This window comes from Cupressus sempervirens, chromosome 4 (genome assembly GCF_028749045.1).
Source record: "Cupressus sempervirens isolate cs-2001-9-10 chromosome 4, ASM2874904v1, whole genome shotgun sequence".
Lineage (NCBI taxonomy): Eukaryota > Viridiplantae > Streptophyta > Pinopsida > Cupressales > Cupressaceae > Cupressus > Cupressus sempervirens.
In genome coordinates this window covers 547,672,370-547,693,187 of record NC_143121.1, presented here as the reverse complement: position 1 = coordinate 547,693,187, position 20,818 = coordinate 547,672,370, and the positions used below count along the sequence as shown (strand labels likewise).

At 36.5% G+C, this 20,818-nt stretch overlaps 1 protein-coding gene across 1 annotated transcript in view; it reads left to right on the top strand.

Moving 5' to 3' along the window:
* The window catches only part of LOC149562355 (protein SEMI-ROLLED LEAF 2-like), a 31,640-nt gene that overhangs the window by 2,044 nt on the left and 8,778 nt on the right, over window positions 1-20,818 (top strand). The window contains exons 3-14 of the mRNA XM_089825877.1: window positions 3,280-3,354; window positions 3,494-3,609; window positions 6,580-6,694; window positions 6,816-6,944; window positions 15,622-15,669; window positions 15,869-16,071; window positions 16,185-16,381; window positions 16,635-16,927; window positions 17,238-17,387; window positions 17,516-17,989; window positions 18,129-18,278; window positions 18,998-19,073. Of these exons, the coding sequence (XP_089682003.1) occupies window positions 3,280-3,354; window positions 3,494-3,609; window positions 6,580-6,694; window positions 6,816-6,944; window positions 15,622-15,669; window positions 15,869-16,071; window positions 16,185-16,381; window positions 16,635-16,927; window positions 17,238-17,387; window positions 17,516-17,989; window positions 18,129-18,278; window positions 18,998-19,073 (2,026 nt within the window). The remainder of the gene's footprint in view (window positions 1-3,279; window positions 3,355-3,493; window positions 3,610-6,579; window positions 6,695-6,815; window positions 6,945-15,621; window positions 15,670-15,868; window positions 16,072-16,184; window positions 16,382-16,634; window positions 16,928-17,237; window positions 17,388-17,515; window positions 17,990-18,128; window positions 18,279-18,997; window positions 19,074-20,818) is intronic.

Here is a 20,818-nt window from a genome sequence, read left to right as displayed (position 1 = left end):
GCACCAGGAAATTTTAGAATACTAATTTCCAAATTCCATATATTTTACAAGCTATTTATAATTTTCTTAGGAAGTTTTGATGAGAAATTTTCTTTATAAATTCTGAGAATATTGTGGTAGAATAGAAAATATTACTTAGCATGGAACCGCATTGCTCTCAGCAGCACTTTTATCAATCAAATGTTAATCTCACATGCCTGAATATACTTGCATGGTATAGTTAAAAATAAATATGATTAAGAATAATGGCAATCTCCCATGTGTTAGTCCATTCATATAATGTATTGCATACGATAAAGTAAAATGGCGAGACTTGAATTCTCTCTTCCTTTAATGTTGGGGCATTGTGCATCATGACCGTTTATCTACATCATATTGCATTCTTTATTATTCTAATAATCATGACATAATATTGAGTTCATCCATCTTATATATGAAAGGGACGGATCCAAGCGAAATGCATGGTGTAAGGTGTTTACTGTTACAAATTGATTAGTATTAGTATATATTAACATAGTGACATGATATACATATTGTAAGTAGAAGCAAACTCCATTTTCTTTTACTTCTTGTCATGTCACTGTGCTAATTTTTTAACCATCCCATGCAATAAACTGTATTTGTAACTATATAAACTAGATAAAAATAAGGTATGTTTTATCTCTTGATGACCGTAATGCCAAATAGCATATGAATAGGTGGGGTCAGGCATGGACATAGGTAACTTGCCCCCTCAAGTGTGGATATAGTCAAATTTTCTCGCACCCATTAAAATTGTCAAATTTTCCTGCACATGTGCACGTAGTTAAATTGTCAATTAATGTATAACCATAGTCAGATTTGACATGTTATGTGTGCCAATAGTCAAGAGACGCCCAACCAGTTTTCCTCAAGCTAGTTATAAATAGAATGTGATGGTTATGAGTTTTAAGAGTAAGCTTTTAGCTTGGAGTTGGGACAATATTTCCAAATTCAAATGTTTCTTTATAGAGTTAATCTATCATTTGTTATACTATCAATTTCCCAAGAATAAATTTGAGTTCGTTTGGAGAATGTGGAAAGTAGTTTGACGATGATGATCTTCCAGTCCATTCCTTTATGTTATTAGATCTATCTTCTGCACCCCATTGAAGTTCACAAGGAATAACATGAACACCGATATGTAGAGGTGTCAAGTGGCACCAATAGGAAGAATCACTTTATAATATAAGAACAGAATTGGATTGAATTTGACGATGTGGGGAGAGGCAGAGTATCTGTTTTTACAGCAATCAATCCTAAGGCACAAGGGTAGTGTGACACAATAAGGTACTGAACTGAATATGATAGATACACATTACACACAGGCTCAGCAGCAAGGAACTCATTGCCATACTCCAAAGTGTCTGTAACTGAAAGGTACCCAACTAGATGGGTTTTGCATGTTCTATCATGCCCTCTAAATGTCAACCAGGAGGGGCAAAAAGGAGGGTGGCATTGAAGACAATATTTTGAAAAAGATTATGCCTAAATGTTCCCATAACAAAACCTCTTTTGACAGCATGTGCACCTCTTGCAATCTAGGACACTGATTGTTTCAGAAATTTTCACTATTTGAAGTTGAGCTTCTTGTGTATCTTTGCTATTAAATGATATATACATATTCTGGTAACTCATCAATGGAAAGAAGTCAGTTCCCATCGACATAGAGGAGGAAAACTGGTACCATCAACTGGAGCCAGATGTGGTAGTCTCCTTCCCCTAACTAACATCCTCCCTTAGATGTAGGGATGTCACATGTAGGATTTGTCCAATTGGTAACCATGACATCATTTCAACAGTTGGAACCAACACTTTCATAAGTTGGAGCCATCGCCGACTGCTCAAAACCCAAGGGCCACCACCATGTTCTGAACAGTCTTCAACTAACAAGTCATACTTTCAAAATTATATCTCTCTAACATAATAAGAGCCAATTATGGTTGATTATCAAATATTGAAGTAACCTGTGATTCTGAATGACAATTCAGTCACTCCATGCTATCAACGCTATGATTAATAACCGTGGCTTGTAGGGTTGCAAAATGCTCGAGACTGGAACAAGCATCATAAAAAAATGAAGTAAATTCTCTTCACATAAATGAATTCCTACAGTGAAATAATGGTAGTTTACCTACATGGTCCATCCATCAAATGCTGTAGAGAGCTCATTACTAATGAGAGCAAAGTGCTTCAATTTATAACAACTCTATTGACATATGCTAAAGCAAGTAGCTATATTGTCTAAAATGCCAGATTTGTTATTCAATCAGTTCGCTGTGTAATAATTTGAGTTGGGTTTGAGACAGAATGTAGTCTGGCAAAGTTAATCCTGGCAGAATTGACAGGTTATTTATCAATTGTTACAGAAATAGTACCATAAGTTTCCACAAAAGATGAGTTGTTTGATCTATCTTAATGCACTGGTTTGATTGAAATATGTTCTACTGCTTATGTTTTAGGAGCTTGTGACTTAGTTGCAAGGAAGGATTCACTTTATGCACATTCATGTGTTGCATTTACAGTTTTGTTCTAGTATATGCTCTAACGTGCATATTTATCAGTTAAAAAGTGGGCTTTGAAACCTTCAATCTAATATTTTTGTTGAAATGTATGCAGCAACTTAGTTTTAAGACTTGTAGTAAATAATTTAGAGGTGCCACCAATTTTTTGGGTTTTAAATGAGCTATTACAGTCATTCTTTCTATTTCTTTTTGTGCATATCCAAAATGTGGGTTCCATAAGTTCCATTTCTTGGAAATGCATATTATATCATTTCTGTTGGATATATTCGTCAATGCAAACTTGAAAAGATATGTTTGTTCATTTTCATTGCCTTTTTTCTTTTTGGCATCGCTATGTATGTTTGTTGGTTAAAGTTTGTACAGGCAATATCTTGCAGAAATTCAGTGTACATATGGTTATTTTTGATGTTTTGATGATGCATATTAGAGATATTTGACTGTGAGTTAGGCTTAAGTGTCAAGTTTTCAGTATAATGAGTAATTTTGCCTTTCTTGTTGGTGAAGTTTGCAAGCCTAGGGTCCTCCGTGCTAAGTAGAGAAATAATAGATAATAAATTACTGCCAGGTCACATATGTGCTGGATTTTCTTTAGAATAATGTAAATGCCAAATATCATGAGCAATGCAAATATATTTGACAGTAGACTTTTCTATCCGCTTCTTTCATTTTTGGAGAATCACCTCTCAAAAATAACAATATCCCTGCAAATATACTTTCTAATAATTTCCTTGTGCAGGATGAGGAGCCAAATGATCGGAAGATTGGCAAGTTGTGTGAATATGCGTCGAAAAATCCAATGCGGATTCCCAAGGTTATATACATTAGTAAATGCAAAAATGTTATTGAGATACAACTTGTACCTTATAAATAGTTTTCCATGGCTTTTTAAATTTCTCTCCTCTGCTTTCTATTGGATTTGAGCTGGAAATGTTCACTGCATTATTTTCCAGATTGCAAAATATCTGGAGCAGCGGTGCTACAAGGAGTTGCGAGCTGAGCATTTTGGATCAGCCAAAGTTGTCATGCATATTTATAGTAAACTACTATTTTCATGCAAAGAACAAATGTGAGTACTATTTCTTTTAGATCATTTAGTTGGAAGTCCTACCGGAGTCCCTGCCCTTGAAATAACTATTACGTATACCCAAATATAAGCACCGCCTTACATTAGAACAAAGCATAATAAAACCTTTAAAGCAACAGCCACAAAATGTTATGTCCTAATGTTTCAAGGCACTTATGACTAAAAAAATTAATGCTAGTACATGGCATGGACAAACAACTGCACAAACAAAACCTTATATATTACACATTGATTTATGCAAACTTAGAAGACAATTCCATGATTTCTGACAGCTGCCACTTCCTTGAACCACTTTCCTACACTTTCTTCCTGCATTGTCTTCCTCCACCACCTCCACCACTTATTCCATCTAACCAGTCACTACTGCAGCTGCATCCAAGCCCTGTTGCTCTGATTTGCCCATGCCAAGGAGGGGAATTGAATTTTTTGACATAATTCTCTACAAAAAATGAGTGATGTACAAAACTACCGTAAAAAACAGGAATACTTAAGTCACTTCCCATTTTCACCTTGCCATTGTTGTGTGAAGCTTGCAGGTCAGGAAACACCTTCCCACATTGCTGCTGTATGCATGTAGCATTCGAAGCTCCCTTCACATATCCTTTAATTCAGACTGTTTGTCATCTCTAGGAGCCAGTGAGCTAACTGATTCAGCATCTTCCAAATACTTTACAGCTGTTTTCTTTAAAAACCTTTCCCTTGTTTGTCCTTCATAATTTTTCTCTCTCAAATTCTTGTAACAAAAGCCTTGATAGCCGCAATCTTGAAGTAGCATTAAAAATAACCAAAGCTAGTTTAGAGACAAAATCATCTCAGCCTGCAGCCTTTGCTCTATTTCCTGCTTCCAATACTGTCTTGCCAAGCATGGCCTTGATATATTTCCTGCTTCCATTTCTGTCTCACCAAGTACACCTTCAACAAACTCTAGTGCAACATTTGATTCACAAGAAAATAAATGTTTTTGTCCTATTTAATACTTTTCCTTTGTGCTTTGGTTCATTACCTTAATATGAGCTCCATTCTCTAGCCATCTGACCCACTGCAAATATAAAACAACACTCTGTAATTAAAAAAATCCAAGTGTTCAACCGCCGAGCAACATCATTGCCCTAGCGCAGTCTTCATAAGCTACCTCTCATAAGAAATACTCTTAAGCACATGTGTAAAAGGGATATTGTGGAATAATGACCAATCTGTTAGAAACAATAGTCCACCAAGATAACTGAGAGGGGGTGAATGGGGGGTGAATCAGTTATCCAAAAATTAAAACCTTTATCTTCTTTAAACAAACTTAACCATTCAACCAAAGTAAACAACAACCATAATAAGATGCACATAGACAATTACACCAGATATGTTAACTAGGGAAACCCTTGATCAGAGGGAAAACCTTGGTGGGAATGATGCCCACAAGATGATGTAATAATATAAATATTCCTTGTTAGAGGATGGACCCTGTTAGGAGTCTATTAGAACATTTAGTACATAGAGTCCTTATTAGGAGACTTTGAATCCCTATTAGGAGATTCCAACCCTGTTAGAAGTTGTAGTACAATGTATGCAAGAAGAGCCCACTGCCCAAACATGCAATTTCAACTACAAGAAGAGCTCACTGCTCAAACACACAGTTTACTATTATGTTCTTCTTTCCTTTGTTTTGTCAACCGAACCAATCACTATCAGACCTTATAGACCAGGGCACGAACCTCGGATCAAAATATCAAACCTCAGCTCACTCAACAAAACTTCGGCAATGAAGTTTTCTTCACTTCTGCTTTGCTCTGCTCAACTTCACATTCCTCTCTCTCTGCTGCTCACAATCACTTCTTCATGTCATGTCTACTTGTCATGATAAAGGAAAATGTCCTTCCTTTATACCGAGTCCATAAAACAATTTCCTGAGTCGGCTGTTAGACCTTCTCAATTAATCATTATAAGGACCACACTAAGAACACGTTCATTTAGCGATAACATTAATCTTCCGTCTTGCAACTTGAATATCTTTTCGTACACGTAATATTATGATGAGCAAACTTACCCACATCATCACCAACATGTCTTCTTCACATCCTCAACCTTGATTCTTAGAATAACATCTCTTCTAAGAGATATAACAAGTTTACTAGAACATGCCTCTGTAAACTTTGTCTCAAAATAGACATCACCAAAACTTACATAACTTCTTCTAGATTTATCATTTCTTCTTCCAATGTTAATTGCATATACTAGATACTCAGAAGTATCTCCCATAACATTGGATAGTTAGAATACTCAACTAGCCGTCCGTATGTGTTGTCGCTAAAGTTATAAAATAGCGGACGGGTAGATTAGCATGTTATCAATAATTATAATGTAGCCGACGAATAGAATTAATTGTATCCGAATGGGTGCGACAATTGAGTCACCCCTTTGGAATGGTATATCTACACCGTTCGAAATGGACTTTGGATGATCATTGTAATCATCATTATAAGCACTATGTAATCTCTTCGGCATATATGCAAATAATAAAAGGAGTACTGCTGTTCTTGTCTATTGTCTGTATGCATTAAACTAATTACCCCATACGGTAAATAGTATGAACTTGATCATTCTGCTATTCTTCTGTCAGATACCACAGAAGACTGCTAGGTTGTCATCAATGACAAACTCAGTCATGAATGTAGCATATCATCATAGTAACATTTTTACAATACTCCCCCATAGGAATATCATCAGCATTCATGCTTCCAACAACCTCTGAACACAACCAACATGCCTTTATGGAATCAAATATTACATTGAAATTGTTATGTTGTTTCCCTTTATATTAGATGTAGCCCATACTCAAAGAATAAAATTATCTGCATTCGATGATATAAAAGTAAGTTGAAATTCAGCTGATTTTACCAAAAAAATTTGCAATTTTCATCTGATAGGTTCTAACATTGTGGATGCTCTAACCGTGTGCAGGCCGCTATTTGCTAGCAGTTTGCTGACTATTATCCGTACTCTATTGGATCAAATGCGACAAGATGAAATTCGTATTCTTGGATGTCAAATACTTGCTGATTTCATTAATTGCCAGGTGTGTATTCAGACTTGTTATCTTGTTTCTTTGAAGATATGCATTAAACCTCCAATCGGTCTTGTGTTTTTGAAACCTTTTGAAATTTTGATCTAGGAAGTATTTAACTGATTGGAAACAGATGGATAGCACTTATATGTTCAACTTGGAAGGTCTTATTCCTAAGCTATGTGGACTTGCTAAAGAAATGGGAGAAGAAAGAAGATGTCAATGTTTACGCTCTGCTGGACTTCATGCTCTTTCAGCTATGGTATTATTTTTGTTTGATTAACCTTGGATTTTGATTTCTTTATTACTTCACAATCTAGATGCCTCTTTTGGATTGAAATTGTCAATTTTGTTTCCTTCATCTTTATAACAGCCTTTCATTGATATTTCAATATATCATTCTCGAACTGGAAACTCAATCAGCTATTGAGATAAAACTAATTTGTTATAACAGAAAACATATTGAACTAACTTCTAAAAGATTTTGAAGGAATGATGTATTGATTTGATACAACTAATGCCTCTTTGGATAGGAGTTCTCAAGTTTGTTTCCTTCATCTTTATAACAGCTCTCCACTGATATTTCAACATATCATTCTCCAAATGGAAACCCAATTAACTTTTTAGATAAAACTAAATTTGTTATAACTAAGAAAACACTTTGAATTGACTTCTAAAATATTTAGAAGAAATGATGTATTAAATTATATTATTAAGTAGTTTGATGAACAATTTCATATTAGCATTTTGTACCTTATTTTTATCATGACTCGTCAATGTGTTATAGCTAACAGAGGTGCCACATGGAACTGCCACGTCATAATTTATTAATTAATCATAATGTGAACAGCACCTTGTTTTCCATAATAGTCCAGTTATTTGAGGTAGTTGTGGCTGATTGGGCCGTGTTTCCTCAAGAGGTGCATTCCTGATCGCAAGCAGTTCAGTATTATTCAAGTAAAGAAATTGACGCTCCTAGGAATAGGGGTTCCTTAGTTTTTTGCACACGACAATGTCTTCATACTGATGCTGTGGATGGAAGTTCGAACTCATTTTACTGAACAGAAACTTATGGTCATTTCAACAGAAATGACCTGCAGTATTCTTGTGCAGACAACACTTACCTTCTTTCGGGCATGTTGACATATGTTTCTATTGCTATATAAGACTATATGAATTTCCAAATGTATTGGTGACTAACTAAAAGGTAGAATTTAAATGAGCTGCAGTATTCTTGTGCAGACAACACTTACCTTCTTGTGGGCATGTTGACATGTGTTTCTATTGCTATATAAGACTATATGAATTTCCAAATGTATTGGTGACTAACTAAAAGGTGGAATTTACTGCCATAACGGAAATAAGCAACAAATCTGATATCTAAACAATGAGCTGGGAAAAGTTATTTGCATCGCAAATTCAGGAAATGTACATGGAAATGAAATTAGAAAGCAAATACTATATGTAAAGTGGTGCACCTTGTTTCTGTAAATTCTCAGACTGAACACGGCACTGGGAGGTCCAATCTGGTTTTGGTGTGAATCTGGAGGTCTTCTTGTACACTCATCCCAACAGGGGTGTGACTGACCTACCCTGGGCAATATGGCACAGCAGGCTGGAGACTAAGATAATTGACAATTACGGATCTGAAACTTTTAAATGTACCGATTAACATAAGATTCAGAGAAACACGCTTAAACTGCTATAATGACAAAAAAAAAGCAATAATTCTGACATGTAAGCATCTAATACAATGATCCAGGAAAGATAAATTGTATCACAAATTTGGGAAATGTATATGGAAATGATTATTAGAAAGTAAATGCTAAAATGGAAAGTATGCACCGTGTTTATGTGAATTCTAAGAGTGAAAAATACTGGAAGGTCCAATTATGGTTCTGGAGTGAATTTGGAGGTATTTTGGCAAAAATTTTCTTACAGGGATGCAGCTATGCCCTACCCTCGGTGCTAAGGTCCTTGGTCAGTATGGATCTAAAATTATTATGGTGTCCTTGTGATTGTCTGCTGGATCTGTCTCTCTTGTGGGATGGCTCTGTCATTCCAGAATCTAATGTAAAGGAAGGGTCAACAAAAGCGAATATGCTTGGGAAACTGCCTTAGTGAGTTCCCTGTTTGTTATATTTGAACCTCCAGTGGAGCATATTGACAAATTGGATGTGTACATAAACCTAGGTGCTTCTTGCTTGTGATGCATGCTACAATGTTGTTTAAAATTACAAATCCCCATGGGTGTGAGACTTTCACGCACGGTGTTTCCTTGTGATGGAATTTAAATAGGAGGTGGATAGCTTGTTGCAATGGGAAATGTGCGTGATCAAAAGCTTTAGACTAAAGGGTCATGACAAGCTATTGTGTATGCATATATAAAAAGGAAGCGCGAGATGAAACTGGTTACTAATTGCTTAAAATAAGGTATGAGGAGGATCACATTAGAGATGTAGACAAGGGTCAAATGAAGGAGAAGTTTCCGATTTTAGGTATGAGCTTATTGTAAGAATTTTCCCAAGGGCAAAATTCACCCAGGAACTAAGAACTCAAACACAAGCATGACTGTAGAGCAGAAAGAGAGTATGATCAGAATGACGATATATTCAATATGCCATTTAAAAGTATACTAGGAGTGCCTATATATAAAAGCCTTTAAGATACATCTAGAATGCCTCGTAATCAGCTACATGATATGTCAACAACTAGGCACATGTCCACCAGATATGGGTTATCTTCCATTAAACACGAAAGTAAGTGCGGTGATGAGAGGATAAGCCTACAAAGGTGTGACACGCAAATTAGTGTTGTAGACAGCATGCGCTAAAATAGAGTTGTGTACTCTTGTGTTGTCAACATGACAACTCAAAAATGTGCGCAAACTCCTAAGTGTTTCACAAAATAAAATAATAAAATAATGCATTAACCTAAGTAAACTTAAGTAAGTGTAAATAGTGAATATTTATTTACACCAACACCCCCTCTTAAGTGCAACTTAGGGGAATGCCCTTAAGCTTACAAAAACTAGGATGAAGATGCATGATGGGTCCCGGCTACTAGGCCATGTTAGGTACCCATGTACATAATGAAAATGCAAATCTCTCATAAAGCAGAGAAAGAGGGAAAACCTCATGGGAAAAACCCTCCCCCAAAAAGAGAGATAAATAGGGATGCATGGATGGATGGAGTAATCAAGACCCCCCCATTATGACATACATCCAGTATATACATAAGAGAATGAGAGAAGGAAGAGAGACAAAATAGGCTCCCCCCCCAAAGAAGAATGCCGACAAGTGAAAGCCGCTCTGATGAAGAAGCTGGTCCAAGAATGCAGAATGGTGTTCCTCCTCTTAGGAAGAAACAATGGCAAAGGTACAATTTTGAAGATGTATGGTGGCCCTGAAACCTGCTCAAGTATCCCTGTGCTGACGCTGATGTTCACCCCTTCCAACTGTGCTGAAAAGAACGATTGCAGATCTGGCAAGGATGTCTGTTGAACCTGTTCCACTGAACTGTCTATCTCCTCTATTGACAAAGAGACCTCCGCCAATTGCTGTTCATAAGGATCCACAATCACACCAACCTTTGAAGATTGATCATGTAGAGAATGGACATGAGGGTCAGAGTGAGCCCTTGCAACAACTGTAGAAGGATCACCTTCATCAATGAGAAGATGTAAGTCCTCAAGTCTATCTGCTAAGTCAACTGAAGCTGGAGTTGGAAGACGAGATGTACCATGCTGTGATGGACCTTTCACTGTGGCAATGTAAGCATGTGGACTGGACTGATGTGACCTCTCACTGCAACTGTCGATAGAACTCCACGTGTCTGAACTTGTTGAAGCACTATCGCATGTGTCACTATCAATTTCCACTGTGTATGATGTGCAAAGAGTAGAGGATAAGCTTGGAGAACTTTCCTCAAAGTGAACATCCTTCTCCACAAAGATCTCGTGAGTCTCTGGATCCATAAGTCTGTAAGCCTTTGCTTTGTCTTCATATCCGATGAAGGTACACGGCCTAGGTGCTGGTGCCTTGCAACTCCTAGAAGATAGGTTTGCCCATGCTGGACAACCGAAGACTCTGAAGTGATCCACAACTGGTTTTCTGCTGCACCATGCCTCAAAAGGAGTCTTCCTATCTAAGGCATTATGAGGAGACTTGTTAAGTATGTGAGCAACACTGCTAATGGCTTCAACTTCTATTGTAGGATCGAGATACTTGGCTTTTATCATGCAACTTGCCATGGTCTTGAGAGTCCTAATCCTCATAGCTGCAACATCTGTCTTATGCGAACTAAATGCTGGTGGGTTCTGAAGATCAATTCCCTCAATTCTGCAGAAATCTTTAAGTCTTCTATCTACATATCTGTTCTCATTGTCCACCCGTAGAACCTTGATGGCTTTCCTTGATTTGTGTTCAACATGAGTCTTAAAGTCTTGAAGCTTATGAACCACTTCACTCTTATGATAAAGTAGACCCAAGTGAGTCTTGAAAAGTCATCAATGAAGATGAGGATGTAGCGGCCTTGGCTGACTGAAGTCACTGCAACTGGTCCTGCTAAAACCATATGAACTAACTGGAGAACAACTGGAGCTCTAGAAGACTTCCCTTTATCATACTTCTCCTTGAGATTCATATCCACTGAACCAGATGAACACTCTCCCTTAGAAAAGTTGATATTTGGTAGACCTTTGACCATATGTTTCGAGCAAAGTTGCTGAAGAGAGTGGAAGTCAAGGTGACCAAACCACTCATGCCATAAGTTGTTGTGTGAATTAGAGTGAGTCAACAAGGCTTGAGAAGGAGACTTAGGCACAAAGTGGGAGAAAGAATAAAGCCTCTTGTCATCATTGACTTTCACCATTGCAACCAACGAATCATCTCTTAGACTTAGCACCATCACTGAATCTGGAAGGAACTAAACTTTATGACCATCTCCAAGGTGAGTGATTTGGTAAACTGATAGGAGATTCGAGCTAAGGTTTGGAACGTAGAGAACATCTTTGAATTCCCCATTTTCCACTTCCACATGTCCTTTCCCTTCAACTTCCATTTTAGTATCATCTCCCATGAAGATGTGTGGTACCTTTGATTGCTTCAATGAAGAAAAATCTCCCTTTGAAGAACCCATATGGTAAGAGGCACCTGAGTCAAGTATCCATTCCGAAGAAGAACTTGTGTTTGCCATAAGTGCTTGCCCTTTACCCTTTGAAGAGGTAGGAGTTGAATCCTTGGAAGTACCTGACAATTGAATCTTGTTCTTCCTGAGTAGATTTTCTAACTCATTGATTCTTTTTGTCTTGCAATGATGCTCGTCATGATTTGGCTTTTTGCAGTATGCACAAAAGAGTTTTTCCTTCTTTTCATTACTTCTCTTCTTGTTTGAAGAAGAACTGCCTTGTTGTGAGGAGGATTGTTGTGTCTCAGATTGTGATTTCTGCTTCCACTGCTTCTTCTTGTTGTTGCTTTTCCCTCCTTGACTAGATTTGTGCTCATCACTAGCCACCAAGGCTTTGGTCTTTGATGACTTGAGAAGTCCTAAATCCATCAAGTGAGATTGCTCAACAATCAACATTTTTGCGAATGCATCAAATGAAGGCTTCTGGTAAGCAGATCCCATGGTCAACCTATGAGTATTAAAACTCTAAACAAAGGAAACGTACTCAGAAGGTAGCCTCTTCAGGATGTGATGAATCAATTTGTCATCCTTCATGGGATTTCCACAATCTTTAAGAAGTGCCCTATACTCATTGGCTTTGATGATGTAATCTTGAATTGTGTCAAAATTCTTTGGATCCAAGAGAAGTAGATCATCCTCAATCTGAAATCCCTTTTCTTCATCCACCTTCCCATACAACTGTTCAAGTTTTTCCCAAGCTTCTTTAGAGTCTGAACAATTGGTAAGGTGAAAGAGAATATCCCCTTGTACACAACTCTTGATAACTCCTAAAGCTTGTCGGTCTTGAGTTTGCCAATTAATGAGTTCTTTAGCATCAGTAGGTTTGGTAATTGTACCATCAACATAAAGACTATCCTTTTTCCATTAATCTACTCCATGCAATATCTTTCCATGTGGAATAGTCGTGTGAAGTTAGAGGACATTTAAAACCCATGATGTAGAAATGAAAAGAGCACAATAGAGAGACACAAAAAACACAGTGCATCCCCCCTCTTTTCACTCAATCAAAAGACCCCCCAAAAAGATGCTTTTGGCACTTTGTAAGTAGTGTGTGTACAATGAGTCACTTGTCAAAATGAGCAAAATGGACTTTCTGATTTTGCTTTTACAACTGCCTTATGAGGCTTAAATCTGTCACTTTAAGCACTGTAGCTCAAATTTACAACAATTCTGAAAAAGAATCAAAGCTTTACAATGCCGAAAAAGGTCTAATTCTGAAAGTGAGAAATTGGTCCACACAACCTTAGAATCTGACTTTAGATCTGGAAAGTAGACGAAAAAATATGCACTTTTAAAAAAACAGAACCTGAAAAAGTGATTAGATGTGCCCGTATGGAGTGTTTGAAGTTGCAAAAAGTAGGATTATGCAGATATCGTCACCAAAAAACGCAATTTCTGCAAAATTTGTGCACCAAAACCAGAAAACAACACCACCACTGGAAAATTCAGGAAATTCTACCCAAATTTAAAAAAAATTGCACCTGAATCGGAATCTAGATGTCCAAGTTATGGGCTCGCAAAGTCAGGCTGCCAAATTGAAAAGCAATCTGGAGAGGGTCTGAGCAAAAACTGCAAAGTTAAATTTGACAGACAAACGACCGTCACTGTAGTTATAAAATGACTAGGTTTGACGGTCAAATGACCGTCAAATTTAACCTAGTGAAAAGCTGATGTGAGCGAAAAATGGTCCTTGTTGATGTGTCGGATGATTGGACTGTTGACTGGGATTTTCATACAGTACGGACCAGTGACATGGTGGATGAGCTGTATGTTGACATGGCAAAATTATCTGCATAGGATGCTGATTGTACAAGTCTGTGTTGTGCTGACAGAGGCGCTGACGTGGCGGATCAGCTAGCAAATGACGTGTTTGCAAGTTGGTGAGGTGGCAGACTGTATCAAAGCCACATGTCCGAATGTAAAAGGGCCGAAAAATCCAAGCTGGCAGAATATTCGCTATAGATGCAGATGCTAGATCTGCTGTGCTGGAATTTCAATGCGGGTCGGAATATGTTTTCACTCTGCCGGAAAAAAATTTGCTATTGCCGAGTTTAACCACTTCGTGGAAACAAAAAACGTTTGTCGGAAAAGTGGCAGAGTTCACATCCGCTGCCTGGGAATCTCCAACAGTGCTCTGCGTGGGAGTATGCTGCCTGAGTTTTAAAAAAAAAAACATCCGCTAGATTTTCAAAGGCCGAGGGAGCTGAAACTCTTTAGTCCCACATTTGTGGGAAAAGAGTTATTTGATATGTTTAAAGACAAGCCTCTGCGCTATTCAAACAAATAAGTTTGTGCGTTGGTCCGGTTTGGACTTGATCTTGCCGGAATTGTAACGTATTCCGGTGGTATTGTATAGCCTGCTGTGAATTTGTGGCCACTGCGTGTGGTATGGCCCAATCTGATTTAAATGCCCACAATAGACTTGTGCGGCAAAAGGAATATACCTCCAAATGGCAGAGTCGGGGTGTCACTGCCCGGTTCTGCTAAAAAAAAAAAATTTCTCTGCCAGAAAATAAATTCAAAAAAATTCCGAAAAAAGCAGAGAAAAAATAAATATAGCAGATCTGAATAATTAAATTACAGATCTAAAAACAACATTGGCCTAAATTGATAATGTAGGAAAGACTAGATAGAAGAAAGAACAAGTGGATGAAGCAAAACGACAATTGGATGAAAAAATGGAATGTTAATAACTTAATATACATGAATGTTAGGATAACAATGACGGATTAAAAAAGTTTGTGAGGAAAATGTTCACGAGTATCATATGGTCAATACAAAACGGATGTAAAAAAGTTTATTACATCAAAGAATTCAACCCAGTGGAAAACCATGAGGAGAAAGCATATGGAGGAGCAAATATTAAATGGAGAGAAAAATGCTTATGGCAATTTAGGACTACTTCTCATCATTTGAGGTGTGAAATAGGTAGATGGATGATACCTAAGGAAGATTGGGAATACAGAATATTCCTATTTTGCAACATGGGAGAGGTAGAGACAAAGCAACACTTTATCACGAGTTGCAACATACAATGACATCTGCTCTAGCTATGTGGATATTTTAGAAGCGGACAATTTAAATACCTTATTTGAAGACACACAGGTAGACAGGACAGAAAAACCCAGCGATCAAAATTCACCGTTGACAAGCAGATTTAGAGAAGTACTTTCAAATTGTGTAAGGTTCTGGCACCCAATTCTGGGGTGCATGCTATTTTAGTGGGTCTCATAGGCTGCTTCAGTCTCACAGACATCATTAAAATCTTTAATTCATTCATTTATTGATAGTAGTGTCCTATTGTGATCACCAGGAAAGTCAGAAACATGTGACAAGCAGTCTTAAACATACCAGGGGAGTGCACACTAAAATTAGTGCAAAAATATGAGATATATTGCAAAGGAGCAGTATCCCATCTTATTTTAAAGTTGCATGCTTCTCATTATAGTTGAACTTAATATCACTTCTGCATTGCGAGGTTTCTGGTGTTATGCAGTTTCTTGCACCTCTTGTTGTGCAATTTGATGCATTCATGACTCAAATTAATATCCCTTAAACACAAAATTTAATGAAAGTGTTTTCTGTTTCTTACAATATCTTGTAATTTAGTTGGTAGTCTGGTTTATGGTCTTGTCTAACATAAAAACAAAACTAATTGGAATTCTCTAGGGATTTCGTGACTAATTATTAGTTCTTTGCACTTTGTGAATCTTCCTTTACTAACATTCTTATGTGCTTGTTTGAATGTGCAGGTGTGGTTCATGGGAGAACATTCACATATTTCAATGGATTTTGATGATGTAAGATACCATTATGTTTGTAAATCAGAAGCATTTTAACACTGATTTTTATATCAGATTTTAGTATCTGACACATTTTAGCTTGAGATCTTTATTTAAAATGAATTATATTTCTTCCTGATATTGGTATTGTATCAGATTTCTGTATGGCAATTAGTTAATAATAATTTTCTAGGACTTAATTTGTTTTATTTTTCAGATTGTTGGAGTGATGTTGGATAATTATGATTCTTTTCCAATAAATTTGGAAACTACCAATCAAGTCAATGGAAATACCTATGGCCACTGGGTACAGGAAGTACTCAGAGGTGGAGGTCGTATTGTAGCATTGCCAGATGTTCTCACGAGAATTCCTTCATGGAGGGAGGTGGTAGACTTAAAGGGCAAAATACATCTTCTAGGGTATATGAATACATAATAATTCATATGCTTGTTCTATTGTTGGTTCACAGTGTTCTCATGAACTATTCTCATTATTTCTTTTTAGTGTGGTGATATGTTGAATAATATTACAGGGAGGAAGCAGAGGATCCTAAAGTTTGGTCAAAGATTTGTCTTCAAAACATGGCCAAATTAGCAAAGGAAGCCACCACAATACGCCGTGTACTTGAACCCATGTTTCGTTTTTTTGATAGTGGGAAACACTGGTCCCTTCAGAATGGACTTGCACTATGTGTTCTAAATGACATGCAATGCTTAATGGAGAAAGCAGGTAACATTTCTGATTTCACAATTTATAATCCTACTTGCAAATTACAATATGCAAAAGTCAAACTTCATTGGCTACATCTCTAGGTTAATATATGATATCTACTGATTTGAATTTCGAATTTCACTTTTAAAATACTTTGGTTAAAATTATAATTTATAAGTGAATATTTCAGTTACTGTTTCCAAATGCCAAGTTCACCTTTTGAATTTAATATTTTATGATATCTCATGCTTTTCTGCCGGTCAATTTGCAGGCCATTCTACTCATTTGCTATTGTCCATGCTCATTAAACATCTTGATCACAAGAATGTGGTGCAGCAACCTCAAATGCAGATTAATATCATTGAAATTTCTGCTATCCTGGTACAACAGTCAAAATCACAAGCTTCTGTAGCAATGGTTGGTGCCATGTCTGATCTCGCAAGGCATTTGCGCAAGAGCATGCATTGTACTTATGAGGCTTCCAATCTCAGTGATGATATAAACAAGTGGAACAAGTCTTTTCAGGCTGCAATTGAAGAGTGTCTGGTGCAATTTGCAAAAAAGGTGATAAATTTAACAGTTCCTTTCATTTCGTGAATGCACATGCTGTTAGACACATATGAAATAGTATTAAATGTCCACTAATATGCAGAGTTGGTCAATTTAATTTCAAAGTTCAACTTGTTTAGATACAATACTAAAGAGGTGCCAAGAAATTGTCTGAAAGAATAAGAAATGCCTTCAGACAAGGAAAGTGGAGTTTTTCCTAGCAAAACATAGATGTTAAATAGTAAAGGAGTTTCATCACAATAATTTGCAATTTTTCTCTACAGGAACCTACCATGACATCTTTGATTAACTTTTGGGTTTTCAGGTTGGTGATGCTGGTCCAATTCTTGACATGATGGCTGTCTCATTGGAGAATCTTTCTACAACCACTGTCGTAGCTAGAACAACAATTGCAGCAATGTATCTTATTGCACATATCATATCATCTATACCAAATCATTCATATTATAATAAGGCATGTCTTTGTTCCTTATATTCCTAGTTATTGCTAGCATCATTAGATAATTACTTAAATTTTTGGGCTTTTTTTTTTAAGCATTTGAGGCACAAGGGTTCTCAAGACATAAGATATCTCTTGTCCAGGCTTTTCCAGAGGCTCTATTTCATCAGTTATTGCAAGCTATGGCACATCCAGATAATGAAACAAGGGTTGGAGCCCATCGAATTCTTTCAATTGTCCTTGTGCCATCTTCTACTTGTCCTCAGCCTGAGTCTCATCCTCCAGATTCACCAGGAGTGCAGGGACTCAAGAGGACATTTTCAAGAACTGCTTCAGTGTTTTCTTCAGCATCTTCCTTATTTGAGAAACTAAGAAAGGAAAAGGGATCTCTGGATGGAGACAGAAGTAAAGATAATGCTCAAGAAAATGATATAAAAGATATTCAGAAGATGCAGAAAACAGGGTACATGCCCCAAGAAGAGGACGGACCAAGAAGTGATGCTGATATTAAACACTGTACAATTTATCCAAGTCCCACCCAAATCCATAGCTTGAAGCTTCCTGCATTATGTGCTATAACTGATGTAAATTTCTCCAGGGAAACTATGAAGAATGCGGTAAGTACACTCTGTGTTATATGTCTTAAACTATTTTCGGCATCTCTCTTTGAAAGACTTCTGTTTTGCCCATTTGTATTGTGTGGCAGAACTTTTAACTTTAGGGTTGAAATATTGTTTTTACTTCTGAAACTATCAGGAAACAAGCTCTCTAAGGTTGAGTGGACATCAAATGGCACTTTTACTTTCCTCACTATTTACTCAGGCAATATACCCTGAAAATACACCAGCAAATTTTGAGGCAGTTGCCAATACTTATAGTCTTGCATTGTTGTTCTCTCGTGTCAAGGTAATCTATGTTTTAAGTTATATGCCTAACTTGCTCTTTAATTGTGTGAGTGCTTTGTTTGAGGAATATTGATTATTTAAAATGCTCATGTTTTCCTTTACAAGTTATAGCCTAAGTATATTGTGCATTTCTTTACTTGGACATAAAAGTTGGATTATGGAAAATGCTTTCTTTAGGAATTACATTATTTATCACAACCTTGTAAAGGCAGGGTCAAATTTGTCAAGTCGAAAAATGGATATCTATCTGTTTATGCTTGTTGATGGTAGATTCTAAATGTGCGACAATGATTACAATGGGTGGGATTCATCAATATAGGTATACTTATGTTCTTGTTTACCTGTAACTTCAGTACAGCATATATGTATAAGCTTGAAGAAGAGATGTGCAACATTGTACTTGTGCCCTTTCCATATGATAATTTAGACATTTTCAGTCCTTGGGATACCACTTTCTCCATTGGCAAGTACTGAAATAAGAGTACTGCATTCTGATTAATTTTTGTGATTTGATTTCAATTAACCTCTGTTGAATATTAGTTTGATCTGTGTTCATTCACTAGGGCAAAGACTTTTTTATATTTGCAAAATGAGATTTGGATGTAGATGGAACTGTTTTGAAGAGGGCAGGATTCCTTGTTTGTCAACATGGCTGCTGCATCTTGTCAATGAGCCTTATCACAACATACTAATTCAGAGATGGAATATACGTGCTTGCAGAGTTCAAATCATAGTACATTAATTCGAAGTTTCCAGCTTGCTTTCACATTAAGGAGCATTGCTCTTGATCATGAAAGTAAGTATATATTTCTAAACTGCTTTAATTATTTGAGGACCTTCTTTATGAACCTAAAATACATCTCGTTGTCAATGGACTTAATCAGCACAAATAATTTTCTGTGATATGTTTGACATGTTTATCTTGAAGTATATGCCATCCAATGGTTTAGTGAATAGCAACAGCATGCACTCTAAATACATTTACGATTGATGTATTAAATATCTGTTGTTTAATTCAAAACAAACATACAAAAGTTATGTTTGGCCTTATTTGAGCAATCTTGTATGTTCAAGTGGTAGACAATGTGATCCAAAGGATGTGATCATTGCACCAATGTGGTCCTTATTTTGTTTAAGACTGAAGTCATACTTTTCTTTTTAAAATTTCGATGTAATGTTGTCCCACTATGCATGCACTCAAGATTTCAAGTCACTCTCTTGAAGAGGTTTTTACGTTTACCTATTGATGTTTTTTAATGAGTGCAGATGCTTCTTGTACCTGATGATGGATTGTTCTATTTCTGGCTTGGATTATTTAAATTTAAGATACACCATTATGAGACAGCTTTCAACAAATTCCTGATAAAAGTATAGCTATGCTGTTTTTTCCTATTCCTTTTTATACATTTTTAGGAAAGCAATATATGAAAGAAAAATAGTGCTTTTTCCTTGATCTTGCAGATTCAAATTTTAGATAGATTGGATTAAATTTTAATTTAATCCTTAATTTATTGTCTTAGTTGTCTTAACATTTCCACTATGACCTCCCTTCTCATCCTTTTCGTTCTTTTTGTTTGCCTTTAAATTTTTAACGTATGGAAGAAAAATAGCGCCATTTCCTTGATCTGGTTGACTTCTTCAAAATTTAGGTAGGTATGATTGAATTTTAATTCAATTATTATGCTTTTGATTGACGGATTGATTTAGTTGTCTTAACTAAATCTTTATTCTTTTACATCCTTTTAGTTGTTTTTAATTTTATACCTTTGTTTTTATGTGCTATTCCAACTCCTACTGCCCTCTTTATCATTTGAAAATTTAGTGAATTTTTTGAAATATATTTCTCAGGCACCAACTCCAAATGTTTTCTCCATGATGGGCTCAATAGTGAGACCTGCAATGCTACTTTTAAATTTGACGGGACAGTTGCTCTTACAATTTTACACAATGTAATCCAAGCTAAATTGCTATGGGACAGTTGCTCTTAGCTAGCTCTCCTACAATTTTACACAATGCAATCCAAGCTAAATGCTTGGATTGCCAGAAATTATGCAATATGATTTCTGCAAGGCTTATGCCATGTGAATTGCATGGATTGCCAGAACTTATGCAATACGATTTCTGCAAGGCTTATGCCATGCAAAATGCTTGGATTGCCAGAACTTATCTTTCCTCTGTTCATTTAAATCTCTGATTGGCTGGCAAGTGTGCTAGCTTGTTTACTTCCCTCGGCAGTTCGTGATAGTGTTGTTTCTTATCTTATTTTGAATTGGTAAAATTTTCTTGAGAATACCATTTGATTTCCAATTTGAAATGTTCGTTCTCAAAGTGTTAGTAATAGTTATCCGTGAGTTCCCTTAATGTTTATATTGGAAATACGTATGGTTTTTCACAATTTTAGACAAGTAGTAGTGCTTGAAATTTGATTTAATTGTTAATCCCTAAGTTATCATATTCGCTCAAAAACCAGGAAATTCGAAATTCAATTCGCTTGAATTCAAAGTCGGTTCAAAATCATTACAAGTTCGCCTGTTACCATCA